Genomic DNA, 16,888 nt, shown 5'->3' with positions numbered 1-16,888 from the left:
ATCTATGGGGTCGCACAGAGTCGGACACAACTGAAGCGACTTAGCAGCAGCAGCAGCGGAAGTACAGAATCGGAGTGATGCTGCTGTGGGCAGACATGTATGGCACAGGGGGTCATGGGGATCTCCCACACGGGAAGCTGGCAGCAGAGAGAGTAGGATGGGCTGCAAGAAGCCAGGCTGGCGTCCCCGACTGGGCCCTGGTTCCATTTCTGCCACCAGACACCCATGCCTCAGCCTTTTCATTCTAGGCTTGTAAGTTTTCAGAACTGCTGGACCTTTATCAAGGTCCTTGTGACCTAGGACAGCCGACATAACTCCTCTTATCTTGAAATACAAGAAGGTCGAATTGGATGGTCTCTAAGGCCCCCTTCCATTTCTAACTTTCTAGGAGTCCAAATTAAAAACAGAAAGTTCTTTCTGAGGTCATGTATAATTCATACCCTCCATCCAAAAGGAATTTGAGACAGACTCCAGGACTGTTCAAATAAAGATAAAAGGAGAATAAGAAACCCCATGGAAGAGGAGAAGGTCAGACCAGGAACAGAAGATAAGACAGGCTAATTTCTTGAAGGACTTCTGGCTCTAATCAAGAAAAAACAAAACACTTTCTCTGTTGTACATAATTCCCTCCTTTGACACATGCATTCAACAGATATTGGAGGCTGCAGACTTCTCAGACCCAGGGGGTACCTTGGAGAACAAGGCAGATTAGCTTTTGGGGCTCATGGAGCTGATGTCTATGTTGGTAGTGGTGGTGGGGAGTTGGGGAATGTTAAAAAAAAAATGCTGCAGACACCTAATATCCAGGTCTTGATTTACCATTCTCCAACAGAAGGAACCAGTCTCCTTGGAAAAATGGCCAGTTCTAAGACGAGGGCAGGAAATAACACCAGATGAGCCTGGAGTACCTTGAAGTGCCCAAAACTAATGAAGTGCTCACAAAAAGCAAAATCAAAAGGCTACATTGATGAGTATACCAAAGGGCACAGGGGCCAACTGAAAGAGCTCCCAGTGGCCAAAACTGGGACAGCTGGACAACAAGGTAAACAGTACAGAATTATGATTCAAACTATAAAATCAACATTCATGAATCCACATTGAAATGAATAAATAATTTAAAGAATCTGCCTGCAAAGAAGGAGACCCAGGTTCAATCCCTGGGTCATGAAGATCCCCTGGAGAAAGGAACGGCAACCCACTCCAGTATTCTTGCCTGGAGAATCCCATGGACAGAGGAGCCTGGCAGGCTGCAGTCCCTAGGGTGGCAAAGAGCCAGACACGACTGAGTGACTAACGCTTTTACTTTCAATAAACAGGGAAGAAGAGATGCATCTCCCATGCACAAGAATTCCAAATAGTTTATGTAGCCATTCCACCTAAAGGCAGAGAAACAGCCCCCAACTCCTTAGGTGTGGACTGTGCCTACTGACTTCCTTCCACAGACAGCAGCATGGAAACAGAGAAAGCAGAAGAGTAGCTTTACAGTGGAGAAGCCTGACACATACTCCTTACTCCAGGGGATGAAGGGCAATCTCAACCATCATAGATCATGGGATAGCATGTTCCCTTGAAATGACGTGATGAAAATGGCACCTTACCTGTGTACTCTTCTTCCCCAAACCCATAACCCAGTCCAATCACTAGAAGAAAACCATCTAAGGTCCAACAGAGGAGCATCCCACACTATGCGTGACCAGTATTCCTCAAGCACTCAACTGGCGAGGTCAACAAAAACCAGGGAAGTCTGAGAAACGGTCATAGTCAAGAGGAGCGCAGTGAGACATGACAACATAATGGGAATTTCTGGAAGGGACTCAGAAACAGAAAAAGGGCATCAGGTAACAACACAAAAAGGAATAAAAACAACTAACTACGGACATTAATGAATAACAACGTACCAACATTTATTAACTGTAATAAATGTATTGTACTAAAATGTTAATTACAGGGAAAACTGTGTTCAAGAGCAAAGGGGAATATGTAAGTTCTCTGTACTATTTCCTCAATTTTTCTGTAAACCTAAACTGTTCCAAAAGAGAAAGTCTCTTTAAAAAAAAGAATCTGAAGGTCAGAGATGGAAGGAGTCCCAGACTCTCTCTGCTCCTGGGTTTGAGGAGATAGCCTCGGAAGAAGGGTAAGGAATTTGGATTTTAAGTTCAAGAGCCAGTTTTTGGCACACTGGAAGCAGATGAGTGAACGTCTGATTTATAGTTTCAAAAATATGATGCCAACTGCTCTGTGAAGTACTGATTGCTGGGTACCAGTCTACACAGGAGGTTCCAGCGTCAACCTTGATGAAAGCTCATGGCAAAGGACGATGTCTTCCAGGAGTGTGGGAGGATGTGGGAGAGGAGTGCTGAGGGGGTGGGGCACAGGCTTTGGACGTTCCCACCCATTTGTAGACCTGTGCCCATGGGGCAGCTCTAGATGCGCCCGGTGAGTCAGTTACAAGTACCCCTCGTAGTCACCTGCCCCTTGCCACGCTGTCCTTCCCCCTGTGCCATCCTGTCCCTGTACATCTGAATCCCACTGGTGATTCAACCAGACACTCGTTTCTGGCAGTCGCACCAAATGCTGCTGTGCCAGTCTGAGCTAGATTCTCCCCAGAAGCCTTGCCAAAGGGGAAACTGGATCCCACCCACCACCCCCGGCCTCCTGGCCTAACAGAGCTGCCATACTTAACTAATTGCCTCCTCCGGGTTGAGCGTTAATTAAACAATTTGTTGCTAATCATCTCCTGAGGTGCGGGGCGCCCTCTCTTTAAGCCTGGAAATAGTTAAATCCTGGAAAAGAGAAGCACCCAGTGTGGGCCACCCCTATTCATTTGGGAACAGATAAGAGACTATGGATAGAACCTCTTATTTTGGCCCCGGCTGGGTCATCTGAAGTCAACTGCAATTCCATCTTTGGACCCTTCACTTTCAATTTACCTTTTTTGCTCTTACTGACCCTTTCTTTCCACCTGCTCACCACACCACCCCCACACCTGGCCAGCTTGGGAGACCTTTGGTGGTCGGACGGGTCCCCAGTAGCTGTTCTCACTGGCCGTCCAATCAAACCCCTTGGGCACTAATCTGTGCTCAGCCAGAGACTGAGCCAGTCTGGGTGGTCTGTCTAGTCAAGGCTATGGTTTTTCCAGTAGTCATGTGTGGATGTGAGAGCTGGACTGTGAAGAAAGCTGAGCACCGAAGAACTGTTGCTTTTGAACTGTGGTGTTGGAGAAGACTATTCAGAGTCCCTTGGACTGCAAGGAGATCCAACCAGTCCATCCTAAAGGAAATCAGTCCTGAGTGTTCATTGGAAGGACTGATGTTGAAGCTGAAACGCCAATACCTTGGCCACCTGATGTGAAGAGCTGACTCATTTGAAAAGACCCTGATGCTGGGAGAGATTGAGGGCAGGAGGAGAAGGGGATGACAGAGGATGAGATGGTTGGATGGCATCACTGACTCAACAGACATGAGTTTGAGTAAGCTCCGAGAGTTGGTGATGGACAGGGAGGCCTGGCGTGCTGTGGTCCATGGGGTCACAGAGTTGGACACGACTGAGCGACTGAACTGAACTGAATCTGGGTGAGAGCTAAAGCCATGGGACATTTTGGTCACAAATATCTACAGTCTGAGGGACAGCTTTGCCATGTTCATAAGGTGGCTGTCAGAGGGAGCTGACTCTCCAAGCCTTTCCATGGGTCACCCATAGAAGAGGAACTCCCGGAGGATAGGCACCAGTCCAGTTCTGGTTCTGGGAGTAGTTGGTGCTGAGATGTCATTTCATGACACACAGGGTCTTCACGACAAGGCTTTGTCTCTGGGCAGACACTTCACCTTTCAGCAACTCTGTGCTGAGCAGGGACAGGGAAGCACAGCTTCTGCTCTGAGTCTGCTCCCTGCCAGGCTCTGAACTAAACCAGACTCCTGGGGTCAGCAGGCAGCAGCTGCTCTGGGCATCAGGACCACCACCCTCCTCCCACTCCCCTCACCATGACTGTGTCTGGCTTCCTTGGCATGCACGCCTACTAAGTCTCTCAGTCGCGTCCGACTCTTTTCAAGCCTATGGACTGGAGCCTGCCAGACTCCTCTGTCCAAGGGGATTCTCCAGACAAGAATACTGGAGTGGGTTGCCGTGCCCTCCTCCAGGGGATCATTCCAACTCAGGGATCGAACACATGTCTCTTACATCTCCTGCGCTGGCAGGTGGGTTCTTTACCACCAGTGCCACCTGGGAAGGCCTCCTGGGACAGGGCACTCATTTGAAAAGGGAGAGGGTACCCTCCCCTACCTAGAGCTTCAATTTCCCCCAAAGACCAGGGATCAAGGGATCAGCTCTTAGTGGCTCTGTCCTTCTTTCTCACCTCTTGGGGCCACTCTGCAGGTCACCACGAGATGTGTGGACACCCCTCCCCTCCCCAGGATCTTGTTACCTGAGGACACAGGTAACAAAGCTCCAGGGTGGACGAGATGGCTCTGCTCCTATAATAGGACAATGCTCCCATCAGTACTAAACAGCTCTCGGGACAGCAGCTTCTGGATGTTGCCATTTTATCATGAACTGTGGTTTTTCCATTGAGAAGGCCAGGAGGGAGTCCATGTGTGGGGAAAGCCAGTTTAGCTGGAACCCTTGGTGATCAGGGCTCAGATGGGCCTCCAGGATAATAACCCATGCCCTGTGACAGCACCACCTGTCTGATGCGGCCTAAGAGCTGGAGAGGCAGTCATAAATAAGGGCGGGTGAGCTGGGAAGGAAGATAAGTTCTGAGAGGCCTTCCTGACTGGTTCGTCCCCAGAACCGTGACAGTTCAGAGCTGGAGGACTCTAAAGTCACCGGTTCCCCCAGCTCTCCCCCCACCCTCCCAGTTACCGCACATTACGGTCACCTCAAGTGTTTGGCTTGGATGAGTCTGGGCGAGGCTGCAGCATCAGTACTTTAAAAAGCCCTGCAGGCAATTTGACTGTGCAGTGATTACAAACCACTAACCTGGGCTTCCCTGGTGGCACGGTGGTAAAGAATCTGCCTGCCAGTGCAGGGGACACAGGTTGGGTCCCTGATCCGGGAACATGTCTCGGAGCAACTGAGCCCCTGCACCACGACTACTGTGCCCGGGAGCTACAGCTACTGAGCCTGAGGGCCCTAGAGCCCGAGCTCCACCGCAGGAGAAGCCAGCGCAGTGAGAAGCCTGAGCGCGGCGACTAGAGTAGCCCCTGCTCTCCGCAACTAGAGAGAAGCCCAAGCAGCGATGAAGACCCAGCACAGCTGAAAGTAAATTAAAAAAAAAAAAAAATAGAACCACTAACCAGGAGGAAGGGGATCAACACCATCACTCACTCCCCTGTGGGAAGGGGTCTCGGGTCCCCAGTGCAGCCTGAGCGCTTTCACCCGGCATCCCAGAGCCCTAGGCTTCTGGTGGTGCCCCAGCAAATGGGGGTGGGAGGGGCAGGGCCCCAGGCACCCTCCTGTCCCCCACCCTCTTCTGGGAGAGAGTTCCCACCCAGGTCTCAGGTGAGTGGGGAGTGTGCTGGGGTATGGTGTGTGGCCGACCTGCAAAGATCAGTGGGCCCTCGCGCTGTCTCTGTCTGGAAACTGTCAGAGCTGGCAACCCACAGCACCTGGTGGGATTCGAGGAGGGCTGGCCTGGAGGGATGGGAGAGGGAGCAGCTTGCGGGAGGTGGGAGCACCTGGAAGAGCGGAGATGAAAGAGCATCAGCTCCCTGGCTCCCGGATTCCTGCTCTGCCCAGAGGCCTGTTTGCTCAGCTTTTCTCGGATTCCTGGGAGGCCTCTCTAGAGCCTTTGAAAAGCCCCATTTTACTGGAGTCTGTCTTTGTACAACCACAAGAGCCTTAGAGAGAACATGCGTTGCAAACAGAGGCACTCCGCTTTGATCTTTTCACGTTCTGGGGTCCACGGAAGATTTCTGACTGGAAGGCGCTGCTAAAACCAAGCATGGACATCCCAGGCCGAGTGTGACCCTTGCTTCAGTGAGGAGGACTCCGGGGCACAGGAAAGATGGTGGGGCTGGTTTGGGGGGGGGTCCTGTCTCAGCGGGGGATGGAAGGAAGGATGAGGGAGCCGCCCATGCCTCTCCCTCCCCTGGCCTGTGCCTCAGTCCAGTTGGGACCCACAGGGGAGGTGGTGCTGGGCGGGGATGGCTGACTCTTGGTGACAGAGAATTAGATTTGGGATGTCTGTTCTTCAGGGGGATAAGGATAAACAGTCCAGCGCCAAGTTGAACCCAACAATTCTCCTCCTTCTCTCCCAACCCACAGCTCACTAGCCCCCAGATCTCTCTGTCCACCCAGGACAGCTGCCTCCAATTTCCAGCAGGACACCCCACCTCCCCACCTCCTGGGGCTGGTCAGAGACCCCAAGTCAGGCAGTTCACGTGGTGTCTGCCATCTAACTAACACTGGCTTCAGTGCACAGGACTCATTATTGCCATTGTTTAGTTGCTCAGTCGTATCCGACTCTCTGAGACCCCGTGGACTGCAGCACGTCAGGTTTCCCTGTCCTTTGCCAGCTCCTGGAGCTTGCTCAGACTCATGTCCATTAAGTCGGTGATGCCCTCCAACCATCTCATCCTCTGTCATCCCCTTTTCCTCCTGCCCTTACACATTTCCCTGTATACGTTTTCAGTTCCTTCTGCACAAAACCAGTTCCCCTTCTTCCTAACTCCATGCAGTTTGTCCATCCACCTCTCTCTAAGGAATGCCCTGTGAAGGGCACACTCACGGTTAGCTTTCGCTTTGGATTGGGGCTCAAACCAGGAGACCAAAAAGCCCACTTGAACTCTTCAGGGAGAAAAGAGGCCGCATAGACTGTGAATGAGCTTTTACTTCCCATGGATAAGAACCTGTTCCCTCACAGCTACACAGCTCTGCTTATGGACCACCCATCAAAGGGCTGGACTGGTCCTATGGCCACGCCAGTGACAGCGTGAAAGAGGCATGTGACAGAAGGGTTAGCCTTGTCCCACCAGCTTTAGAGCCTCATTGGAAATGGGAGCAGCAGCGCAGGACCCAGGAATCAAGGGTGGAGGTAGGCTCTTGAAGAAACTGTCCAGACAGCAGTTGCCTCCTGCCCCACAGTATATACCATGCACACATTACGTGCTCAAAACACCCAAGTACCTCCTGGGGTCACACTCGCTCCATATCTAACACCTGTTTCAATGCCATCACCACCATCTCTTGCACACCAGGTGGGAGACCCTAGAGGGCAAGGACCAGCAGTGGTGAGCGGCTGAGAGGAACTCAAAACACACTGCTGGAATGAGTGAAGGAAAGGGGAGTCTTCCCAATGGAGTCTGGGTCTCCATCTGCATGTCCACCAGCTGTTCTCTCAGAATGCCAGTAACTAGGACCTCCCAGCCCACCACCCCCGAGCCTTACCTCCCATGAGGAAGAGCAGCCCGGCAACATACTGCATAAGGCCTCGGTCCCAGCAGCAGCCCAGCACGCCGATGATCCAGCCGAAGAGGATGATGGCCACTGCCATGCCCATGAAGCCGGCCGTCATCCTGCGCAGGTCTGTGGGGAAACAGGTGGGTACCAGTTAGCATCAGAGCCTGGAACTCAGGGTCTGGTGCACCCCAACCCTGGGCCAGGGGGGCGGGGTGAGGGCACCACAGGGGCCCTTTGTAGACAGGTTGGCACAACTGAGCTTCCTTTGCAGAGGACAGAGCCCCTGACGGCAACCGCATTTGTTGTTTAGTTGCCCAGTCATGTCTGACTCTGTGTGACCCCATGGACTGTACAGCCCTCCAGGCTCCTCTGTCCAGGGATTCTCCAGGCAAGAATACTGGAGTAGGTAGCTCCCTTCTCCAGGGGATCTTCTGGACCCAGGGCTTGAACCTGAGTCTCCTGCATTGCAGGCAGATTCTTTACCCCTGAGCCAGCTGGGAAACCCCAGGAACCATACCCTGGAGTGCAAACACAGCTAGGACAGCCAGTCCATATGTGGAAGGAGAGATCACCACCATAACAGCTGCCACTTCCTCTGCATCCCTCCTTTGTGCTGGGTGCAGCACTGTTCTTCCCAGGCATCTCTCCCAACCTTCTAAGACAGCTATTGTCTTTATCCCTATCTGGAAAATGGAGCAACCCACGGAAAGTCTACAGAGAGTGGAGGACACGGCATCAAACCCAGATCTGTGCGGCTCCCAGGTCCTAACCCAGCATCACTCATCCTTCAAAAAGTGAGAACCAGGCAAACGGGCCCTTAGGGCTGGGCTGGGTCTGGGCACTTGCCAAGGATTCTATCCCTCCCATGCAGGGTTTGCTGGTCTCTCAGGAGGTCAGGGGTGAAGAGGAAGCTGTGTGACTTCCTCATCCTCCAGCCTGACTCCAGGGGGCTCAGCTTCCCCCGCCCGTGTGGTTGCAGGGTGGGGACCATGCTTCTTGCTCTCAAGTTGAACCCTGAGGAGGCCCCCTCAGTTTTCCTGATCAGGCCCTTCTCTCTCCATGCTCTGCCAACCCACCAGACAAAGCCTGGCATGTAGGGGGAGGAGGGCTGTCTGGAAAGCTGATTTTTTAAAATTAGTTTTTATTGGGGGTATTGCTGCCTTACAGGACTTCCCTGATGGCTCAGTGGTAAAGAACCCATCTGCCAAGGTAGGAGACATGAGCCGTGGGTTTGATCCCTGGCTTGGGAAGATCCCCTGGAGGAGGGCATGGAAACCCACTCCAATATTCTTGCCTGGAGAATCCTATGGACAGAGGAGCCTGGTAGGCTATCGTCCACAGGGTTGAAAAGAGTTTGACCTGAGTGAAGTGACTTAGCACGTGAATGCTGCCTTAGTTTCTGCTGTAGGCAAAGTGAATCAACTATACGTTTATACGTATCCACTCTTTTTTTTTTTTTTTGTATTTCCTTCTATTTAGGTCTGGGAAGGTGGAATTTTTAGCAGAAGGGAGACAGCAGAGCTGCTGATATGTCTCTGTCAGTCTCACTCAGCATTTGCTAAGCTTCCTCCCAGCTCCAGCCCGACCCTCTGGTGTATCCCACCCTCCACCCGCCACGCCCCCCTACCCACTGCATACTCCTTCCCTGGAATCATCTGGCTTTCTTCCTTCTGAGTAACACCCCTAATCAGGCTCCACACAGGAGCTATTTATCTGACATCTACCCTGGGGGATAGGGACTGCAGAGTAGCCTGGAGACCCCGTGGGCATTCTCTTCTCTTGAAGGAAGGGAAGGAGGATGAGGATGTGGGGAGGGGGACACAGGACAGCAAACTACATGAGCACCTCCCCCCCCCCAATTCCAAGCAAGCACTGATGGTCTCTTCTCATCTCCGGGCAAACAAACACCCAGGTTTCTGTGGGGATCACCTCTGTGCCTCTCTCGCACTACAGTCTCCTGGCCAGGAGAGTAAACAGAGGATTCTGGGCACAGTCTGGCTTGAGACCTCCTGCTCCTCCCCCAACTCCACAGCTGGCTGTGGCCCATGCCCCTGGTCCTGACACTGAAGATGAGACCCTGGCAGCCCCCTCCTCAACCCCCGGAGAAGAAGTTGGCAGGGGGCTGGGGAGGAGAACAGCAGGTGAGCCTCCCGGTGATGAAGGGGGCCTGACAGGGCCCTGCCACAGAGGCGGACGTTCACGGAGAGCCATGAGCAGGTTCCTGCTCTACTGAATTCTCCTGGGTCCTTCCCACCCCTGCTGACCCCAGAGTGCCTGCCCAGCCAGAGAGCAGTCACACCTATTACAGTCACTCCCATGCACTGCCAAGGAGGCCTAATTATCAGGCTGCTCTGACTGCTCAGATCACCAAACACTCCAGAAGGAACTTTGTTGAGGACGTGTTAGATCCAGCATTCAAATGTGTGCCAGGCTTCCTGAGCAGGCTCCGTGCTCAGGCATCCATGGCTGGCTGGAAAGAAGGGAGGACCTTCCTGCCTGCTGGGCCACACCCCTTTTTCAACTGCCTGTGGTCACCCAGGCCCCTCCATCTCTCCACGGCCACGAGCCTTAGTCCCTTCGCCCCTTCTTCCTTTGTCACAACAGACTTCAGGCAGTCAGCTCTGGGCTGCCTCCTTGGTGGAAAAAGGTCCCCTCCCCACTCCACTGGGACTGATTCCTGGCCGTGGGATACTCTCTGCCACGGGGGGCTCATCCACTCTCCACTGCAGTCAAGGGCAAAGAGGTGATGGGAATGGGAGATGAGAGACCAGGGTATTTTTAGTCTAAAGGAGATTTATTTATATCCCCTTAAACAGCTCAGGAAATTTCCCTTCTATGCCCCTGTGAAACCACTGGCTTCCTTTTCAGTAGCAGGGCGGTTTCTAGGAAGACTCTCCTAGAATTTCTAGGAAGACTCTCTAGTGGCACTAGAGAGGACAGCCCTGCAGAAGCCACAGAGCCCCTTCCTGCCGCACTTGGTGGGTAGTGGCCCCTGGGCTATGCAGACCCAAGGGAGCAAAGGTGCTGCCTGGGGGACTGAATGGATAATGGGTCCCTGTGAGCTATGTGTACTTGGGATGGGGATGGGGAAGAGGGGTGGGCAGGAAAAGGGAAATGCCAATCATTACAGAACGGAAAGGTATCGCTGCTAGAGGAGGAAAGCCAAGTGCGTCACTTAGGAGAAAACCGAGCAAAAGGCAGAAACAGAAATGGAGAGAATAATCCCTCTTCCAAAAGCCCTGAGACAGACAATAGTCATCTGTGCTCCCAGGTCAGGGAGGGCTGTGCCTCCAACACAGACTATTTGCACTCTGCTCTCTCCCAAAGGCTTTGTCAACAGAAACCGAGTCAGGCTCAGTTGTTGTTCTAGAAAGAAGGATGAAAACCAGAGGTCAGGCCTGAGCATTTTCACTGACCCAAGAGGATATTCACCATCACCCGGTGAGCCTGACTTTGCTAGAGCCATGTACATACAGCTGTTTATTCTGCCCTCAGACCCACATGGTAACTCAGGGCAGCTGCAGCAACAACTTAAAGGTAGGCAGGACAAGAAATATTCCTATTTTACAGGATTTAGAGAAGCTAAATAATTTATTGATCAACAGTCTCAAACCACTAAACTTAAAAGGAATGAGTTGGGGTACTGAGTTGTGTGGGAAAATAAAATTAATAATCTAATTAAAGACCTACAGGATCATCATCACAGATGGAAAAAAATGTAACTAGCATTTTTCCTCCCAAATAAAGCAAGGGTTAGAGTTACAAGATTTTTTTAAAAGACAGAAATTCACATGGAAGGGGAAACCAGAAAAGAAGATGGCGGCAACAGAAGTCTGGAAGCTGCAAAACTGAGAGACAGTATAATTCTCAACAGACCTAACAAGCCAAGAGCAGAGCCAGCAGAGGGGTGGGGGGGGTGGGAAGCTGAAAGCAATCCTGCCAAACCCCCCAAAGGCTCAGGAACTGGCATTAATCACTATGCATCAGCAAGTCAAGCAGAGGGGAGGGAGATTAAAACAAGGATTTCAAACAAGTTGTTTGGGATGGAATGAGAACTCTAGCTCCCCTCGGCTACTCCACACCTCTGAGGAATAACCCCTTTTCCTCACCCCCAGGGTGGAGAGGGAGTACTTAGGACTGGGAGTCCATAAGCTCAGGTGACGGCTGGTCAGCACAACTGAGGGTCATTGCACACAGGGCAAGTAGTCTGTGCACCTACAGAATGTTGAATGCTTACCCTTGAGACCCCAGACCTCTTCTGCCTGGTTCCCAGAAGCAGACTGCTGTGCCTTTGCCCTATAGCCTGGAAGCTGGGAGAGACCTTTCTGGTGATGACCAGCACACGAGAAAATATTGAGAGACATTACTATTTGTGTGTGTGGCAGGAGGCAGGGAGGCATAAGCAGTCCCTCCAACTATCTACAGCAAAGCTTCCCATTGACGAGCCCACTGCCTACTCAGGGCTTTCAGGCAGCCCCAGATATGAAGAAAATCTATAAGTTGGAAGAAAAAGAACTTGAAGAAACAAACCGGCAGGGAGGAGAAATTAAAGATTATTATTGGAAATATAAATCAAAATCACAATGAGATATCATATCACACCTGTCAGAATGGCCATCGTCAAAAGACCACAAATAACCAGTGTTGTCGTGAGGATGTACAGAAAAGGGAATCCTTGTACACTGTTGGTGGGAATGTAAATTGGAGCAGCCACTGTACAAAACAGCATGGAATTTTCTTAAAAAAACTAAAAATAGAATTACCCTATGACCTAGGAATTCCACTCCTGGGTATATATCCAAAAAAACAAAAACACTAAATTTGAAAAGATACATGTGCAAGGCTCATAACAGCATTGTTTACAATTGCCAAGATATGGACGCAACCTAAGTGTCCATCAACAGATGAATGGAGAAAGAAAATATGATATATATGTATGTATGTATATACATACACACATACACGTATATACAAACACACACAATGAAATACTATTCAGTATTCCATAAAAAATATTGAAACTTTGCCATTTGCAGCAACATGGATGGACTTGGTGGGCATCATGCTCCAAGTGAAACAAGCCAGAAAGAGAACAACAAATACTGTATATCACTTATAAGTGGAATCTGAAAAATACAACAAACTAGTGGATATAACAAAAAGAGACAGACTCAGACATACAGAGTAAACTAGCGCCTATCAGTGTTGGGGGGGGGATAGGAGGGGAATGCAGGGCTGAGGGTGGGGAAACAGATTACTGGGTGTAGATAAGCTCAAGGAGGCACTGTATTTACAACAAGAAGAATACAGCCAATATCTCATAATAACTGTAAACGGAAAATAACCTTTAAAAATTATATTTAAATTTTAAAATAAAATTTTAAATCAATATAAATATCCCCAAGAGACAAGAGAAGAAACATAGCTTGCTTCCACGACATAAGAACAAGAGTCTATGGAAAAGGATTCTCTGAAACAAAAATAACACACCTTATAATAATGGAATCAAAATCATTGAAATTTATAGTATAAAATCAATTCTAACTTATGGAGTAAGAGTCCGATCTTGTTCCAAACTATTTAGGAGTCTTACAAAATGCACACAGCACAAGGAAATGGGGGAAAGAGAAAATAAAGAAATAAAGGAAGATGAAGCCAGATATCACATTCTCACACAAAATTTGGACCCTAAGGTCCTTAGAAAGGTTATTATAGGCATCATATTTGTATTTAAGGCATTAGATATTATTTTCATTATCTTTAAATCTTTGTTGCTTTTTATTTGTATTTGAGAAAATCCCAAAGGCTACTCTGCCTATGGAATGACTCACATATAGATGGCCCCATTCCATCCCATCTGTGTTATCCTATGTGTTAATTTCATTTCTTTAGAAGTGAGAAATTGCTTTTAAAAATTCTTTGTGATTGTTCACTGTGCCCACAGCAGTACTTTGCACCTGGGAATTTACACAGCTTGCACAGTTAACCACTGAACTATGAGGGGGTTAAGAGGCGCCAACCCTCAACACAGTGGAAAACCCACTGACAGCTTGTAGTCAGCTCTCTGTACACTCACAGAAGACAGAAGGTTCTACATCCAGGGACTCAGTCAGCCACTCATCTTGTGCTACTGCTGCGTGTACTCTTGAAAGCAAAAGTGAAGTGACAGTCGCTCAGTCGTGTCTGACTCTTTGCAATCCCATGGACTATACAGTCCACGGGATTCTCCAGGCCAGAATATTGGAGTGGGTAGCCTTTCGAAATACCTGCAAATAAGTGGATCCATAGAGTTCAAACCTGTGTTGTTCAAGGGTCAACTGTTATTTCTTTCCCTATCTCATCCTGCTTTTTTGTAGAAAGAAGGGGAGAGGGAAGGGGAAGCGGAAAACCAAATGCATCCGTCTGAAGCCTTGGAAAAATACTGCACAGGGTTGGACAAAGAATAATCCCCTTAGAAAGAATTTGGAACGTTGAGCTGGACTCTGTAGGGAAAGGCTGAGATAAAGAAAAATCTTCCCAGGAGTCCTGTTGGGTTTGAGTCTACTATCTGTCTTCCACAATCCTAATGTTTGAGAGTCTAGTGTTCAAAACGACAAAGGTGCATTCTAATCCTTTTAGGAAAAGAACACTGACAGCACAGTGAGAAAGAGTGGGCTGAGGGGGGTGGATGATGAGGGTGGTGGAGGGAGAATGGCCAGGAGAACCATCAAATACAACCAGAAGACGCAGCTCTCCCTTGTGGAAAACTTTTGATTTGAAGTTTACACTCCTATTAACATTTAAATTGAAAGGTATTGCTTGCAACTCTACACGGGAAACCAGGACATCTGCATTTAAATAAACACTACTCAGAAAAGGAAAATATATGGAGGCTATGAATCTCTATTTGCTCTTTAAAGACCTTGTACAAAACACTGATGAGGATTGGAAATTTTTTCTCATTCAAAAAACAGAAATCGTGAGGGTAGGTCTGAGTTAGAACTTGCTGTGTGAAGTAAAGACAGGAGATGGGAGGGTGGACACTGTGTTAATGGTCCAGGGTCAAGAGCCTGTGAAACCAACAAGGTCATGGTCCTCCTCTGCTGGCCAAAAGGGGCACCTCTGGGCGAGAAGGGTGCTGCCTTGGCTACAAAGGCGGAAGAGCATCAGCTGCTCTGGGAGCTAGACATGCATTTGCAAATTAATCAGTCCCTTTGGGGTGCAAGGCGACAGCTGAAAGGCAGAGGATGGTGGTGAAGACAGAACTCGGTGTTCTTACCCCAGGGGGTCAATCTAGAAAGTAAGAGGTGGAGAGAAAGGGTGGGCAATGAGCATGTTAGCTGTGGCATCAACTCAGGACAAGCTGATTCATAGAGGAAGGAATATTCCAAGAACCAGTCACCGCAGAGCATCCATCTCTAAAGGAAGAGGGAGTTTTGGTGCTGGGTAACCACCCAGAGGGCTTTCCTGGTGGCTCAGTGCTGAAGCTTCTCCCTGCCAATGCAGGAGACGTGGGTTCGATCCCCGGGTTGGGAAGAGCCCCTGGAGAAGGAAATGGCAATCCACTCCAGTATTCTTGCCTGGGACATCCCATGGACAGAGAAGCCTGGCAGGGCTACAGTCCATGGGGCCAAAAAAATTCAGATACGACTTAGCGACTAAACAACAACAACAAACCACACAGAGGCTCAACAGATGGGGATGGAAGCACGGATTCTTGGAACCAGGCTGCCCCGGTTCAAAACCGGGCTCTGCCACCTACTGGCTGTGCGAACGTGAGCAAGTTGGTCCCTCTTCCTAGATCTCAATGTCCGCATCTTTAAGTGGAAGTTATGACACTACCTACTTCAAAGGGTTATTCAGAGGATTAAACAAGATAATACGCATAAACTGCTTAGAATAGAACCTGACACAAGGCTAGAGTAATGCAAGAAGTGGAGTCACCTAAATTAGAGCGGTTTTCTCTTTTTCATGCACTACATCTCTTTCACATGTTGCACACAAGCATACAACAGCTGAGCAGCATGTTGGGATGAGCCCCTAATTAAGGATTTGGTACCCAGAGGGAACAACCTTCTGAGATCTGTTCCTGCGCCTCTCAGGTACCAGGAGAGGCTGAGGTGCAGGCTTTATGTTTCTGTTTGTTAATAATAAGAAGTATCAAATCTCGAGTGTGGATGCTTCTTATCCTCAGGGGACCAAAACAGCTGGAGGCCACAGCAGTTAATAGCAGAGGTGCCGGGGGCCAAAGAGGCTGCTCGAAACCTGCTCACCTCTTGCAGTGAGCACTGAACGGATCTAGAAGCAAGAATGCACAAGACCATCACTCTTGAGTGATCTAGTCAATTAACACTGAAACAGAGAAGTGGCTCACAAATTTGGACCAGGAACCTATCTGGATGTCTTCTTTGTATTTATGATGGAAAGGTTTTGTCTATGGCTTTCTTCCAGGGTGTAAGTTGGTTTGGCATCCTAATGAAGTTATATTCAAGAAACCATTTTTTTATGTGAAAACAAAATAGCTCTTAAGGAAGATAGCACTAAGATGTATCCCACTCTTGCGACGCTATGGACTGTAGCCTGCCAGGCTCCTCTGTCCATGGGATTCTCCAAGCAAGCGTACTGGAGTGGGTTGCCATTTCCTTCTCCAGGGTATCTTCCCAACCCAGGAATCAAACCCAGGTTTCCAGCATTGCAGGCAGATTCTTTACCAACTGAGTTACATGGGAAGCCCAAAATAGTTCTTGGCTTTCCATAAAAAAGTGCCCTCTGCCCATCCCTGTGCTTCCATCTTTCTCCAAGCCCCCATGTGCTCTGGTCATGAGAAATTGCAGTTCTCTGGAAGGCTTGGCACGTTCCCCCCTTTCCTTGATGGCACTGAGCTCTCTGCCAACATGGCTACTCACACATATCACCTAGCAAGCTTCTCAGCATCCTTGCTGCTAAGCCACTTCAGTCGTGTCCGACTCTGTGCGACTCCCTAGACAGCAGCCCACCAGGCTCCCCTGTCCCTGGGATTCTCCAGGCAAGAACACTGGAGTGGGTTGCCATTTCCTTCTCCAATGCATGAAAGTGAAAAGTCAAAGTGAAGTCGCTCAGTCATGTCCGACTCTCAGCGACCCCATGGACTGCAGCCCACCAGGCTTCTCCATCCATGGGATTTTCCAGGCAAGAGTACTGGAGTGGGGTGCCATTGCCTTCTCCACAGCATCCCTGAAATCTCCCAAAAAAGTGAAAGTCTGGGAGGCTTCCGGGGCGCTTCTTTAGCCAACACTGGCATCCAGTGCTTGAGGCTCCTATAACACTTGGTTGATAATCACCATCTTACTGTAATTACTTATGTGTCCTTTCCTCCGACAGTGCAAGCTTTCTCAGGGCTGTGGTTGTGCTTGGTTTATTTGTTTTCCCAGTTCCCAGCACATTGCCTGGCATAAGCAAGTGCTCAATAAATGTTTGCTCAATGATATCACCCACCCCCTACCCTGTAACAACCTCTAAAACAGGATGCACCATG

At 49.6% G+C, this 16,888-nt stretch overlaps 1 protein-coding gene across 2 annotated transcripts in view; it reads right to left on the bottom strand.

The window, feature by feature from the left end:
- Positions 1-16,888, bottom strand: part of TMEM178B (transmembrane protein 178B) — a 404,469-nt gene that overhangs the window by 25,338 nt on the left and 362,243 nt on the right. The window contains exons 3-4 of one of the 2 annotated variants that reach the window (XM_069588577.1): positions 7,384-7,521; positions 4,522-5,672 (exon numbers count right to left, since the gene is read on the bottom strand). In XM_069588577.1, coding sequence (XP_069444678.1) covers positions 5,581-5,672; positions 7,384-7,521 — 230 coding nt within the window. In that variant the 3' untranslated portion in view covers positions 4,522-5,580. Of the gene's footprint in view, positions 1-4,521; positions 5,673-7,383; positions 7,522-16,888 lie in introns of those variants that run through there. The other variant, XM_069588576.1, reaches the window with a different exon arrangement.

Source organism: Ovis canadensis, chromosome 4 (genome assembly GCF_042477335.2).
Source record: "Ovis canadensis isolate MfBH-ARS-UI-01 breed Bighorn chromosome 4, ARS-UI_OviCan_v2, whole genome shotgun sequence".
In the NCBI taxonomy this organism is placed as follows: Eukaryota; Metazoa; Chordata; class Mammalia; order Artiodactyla; family Bovidae; genus Ovis; species Ovis canadensis.
This window is presented reverse-complemented; position numbering and strand designations above follow the sequence as displayed.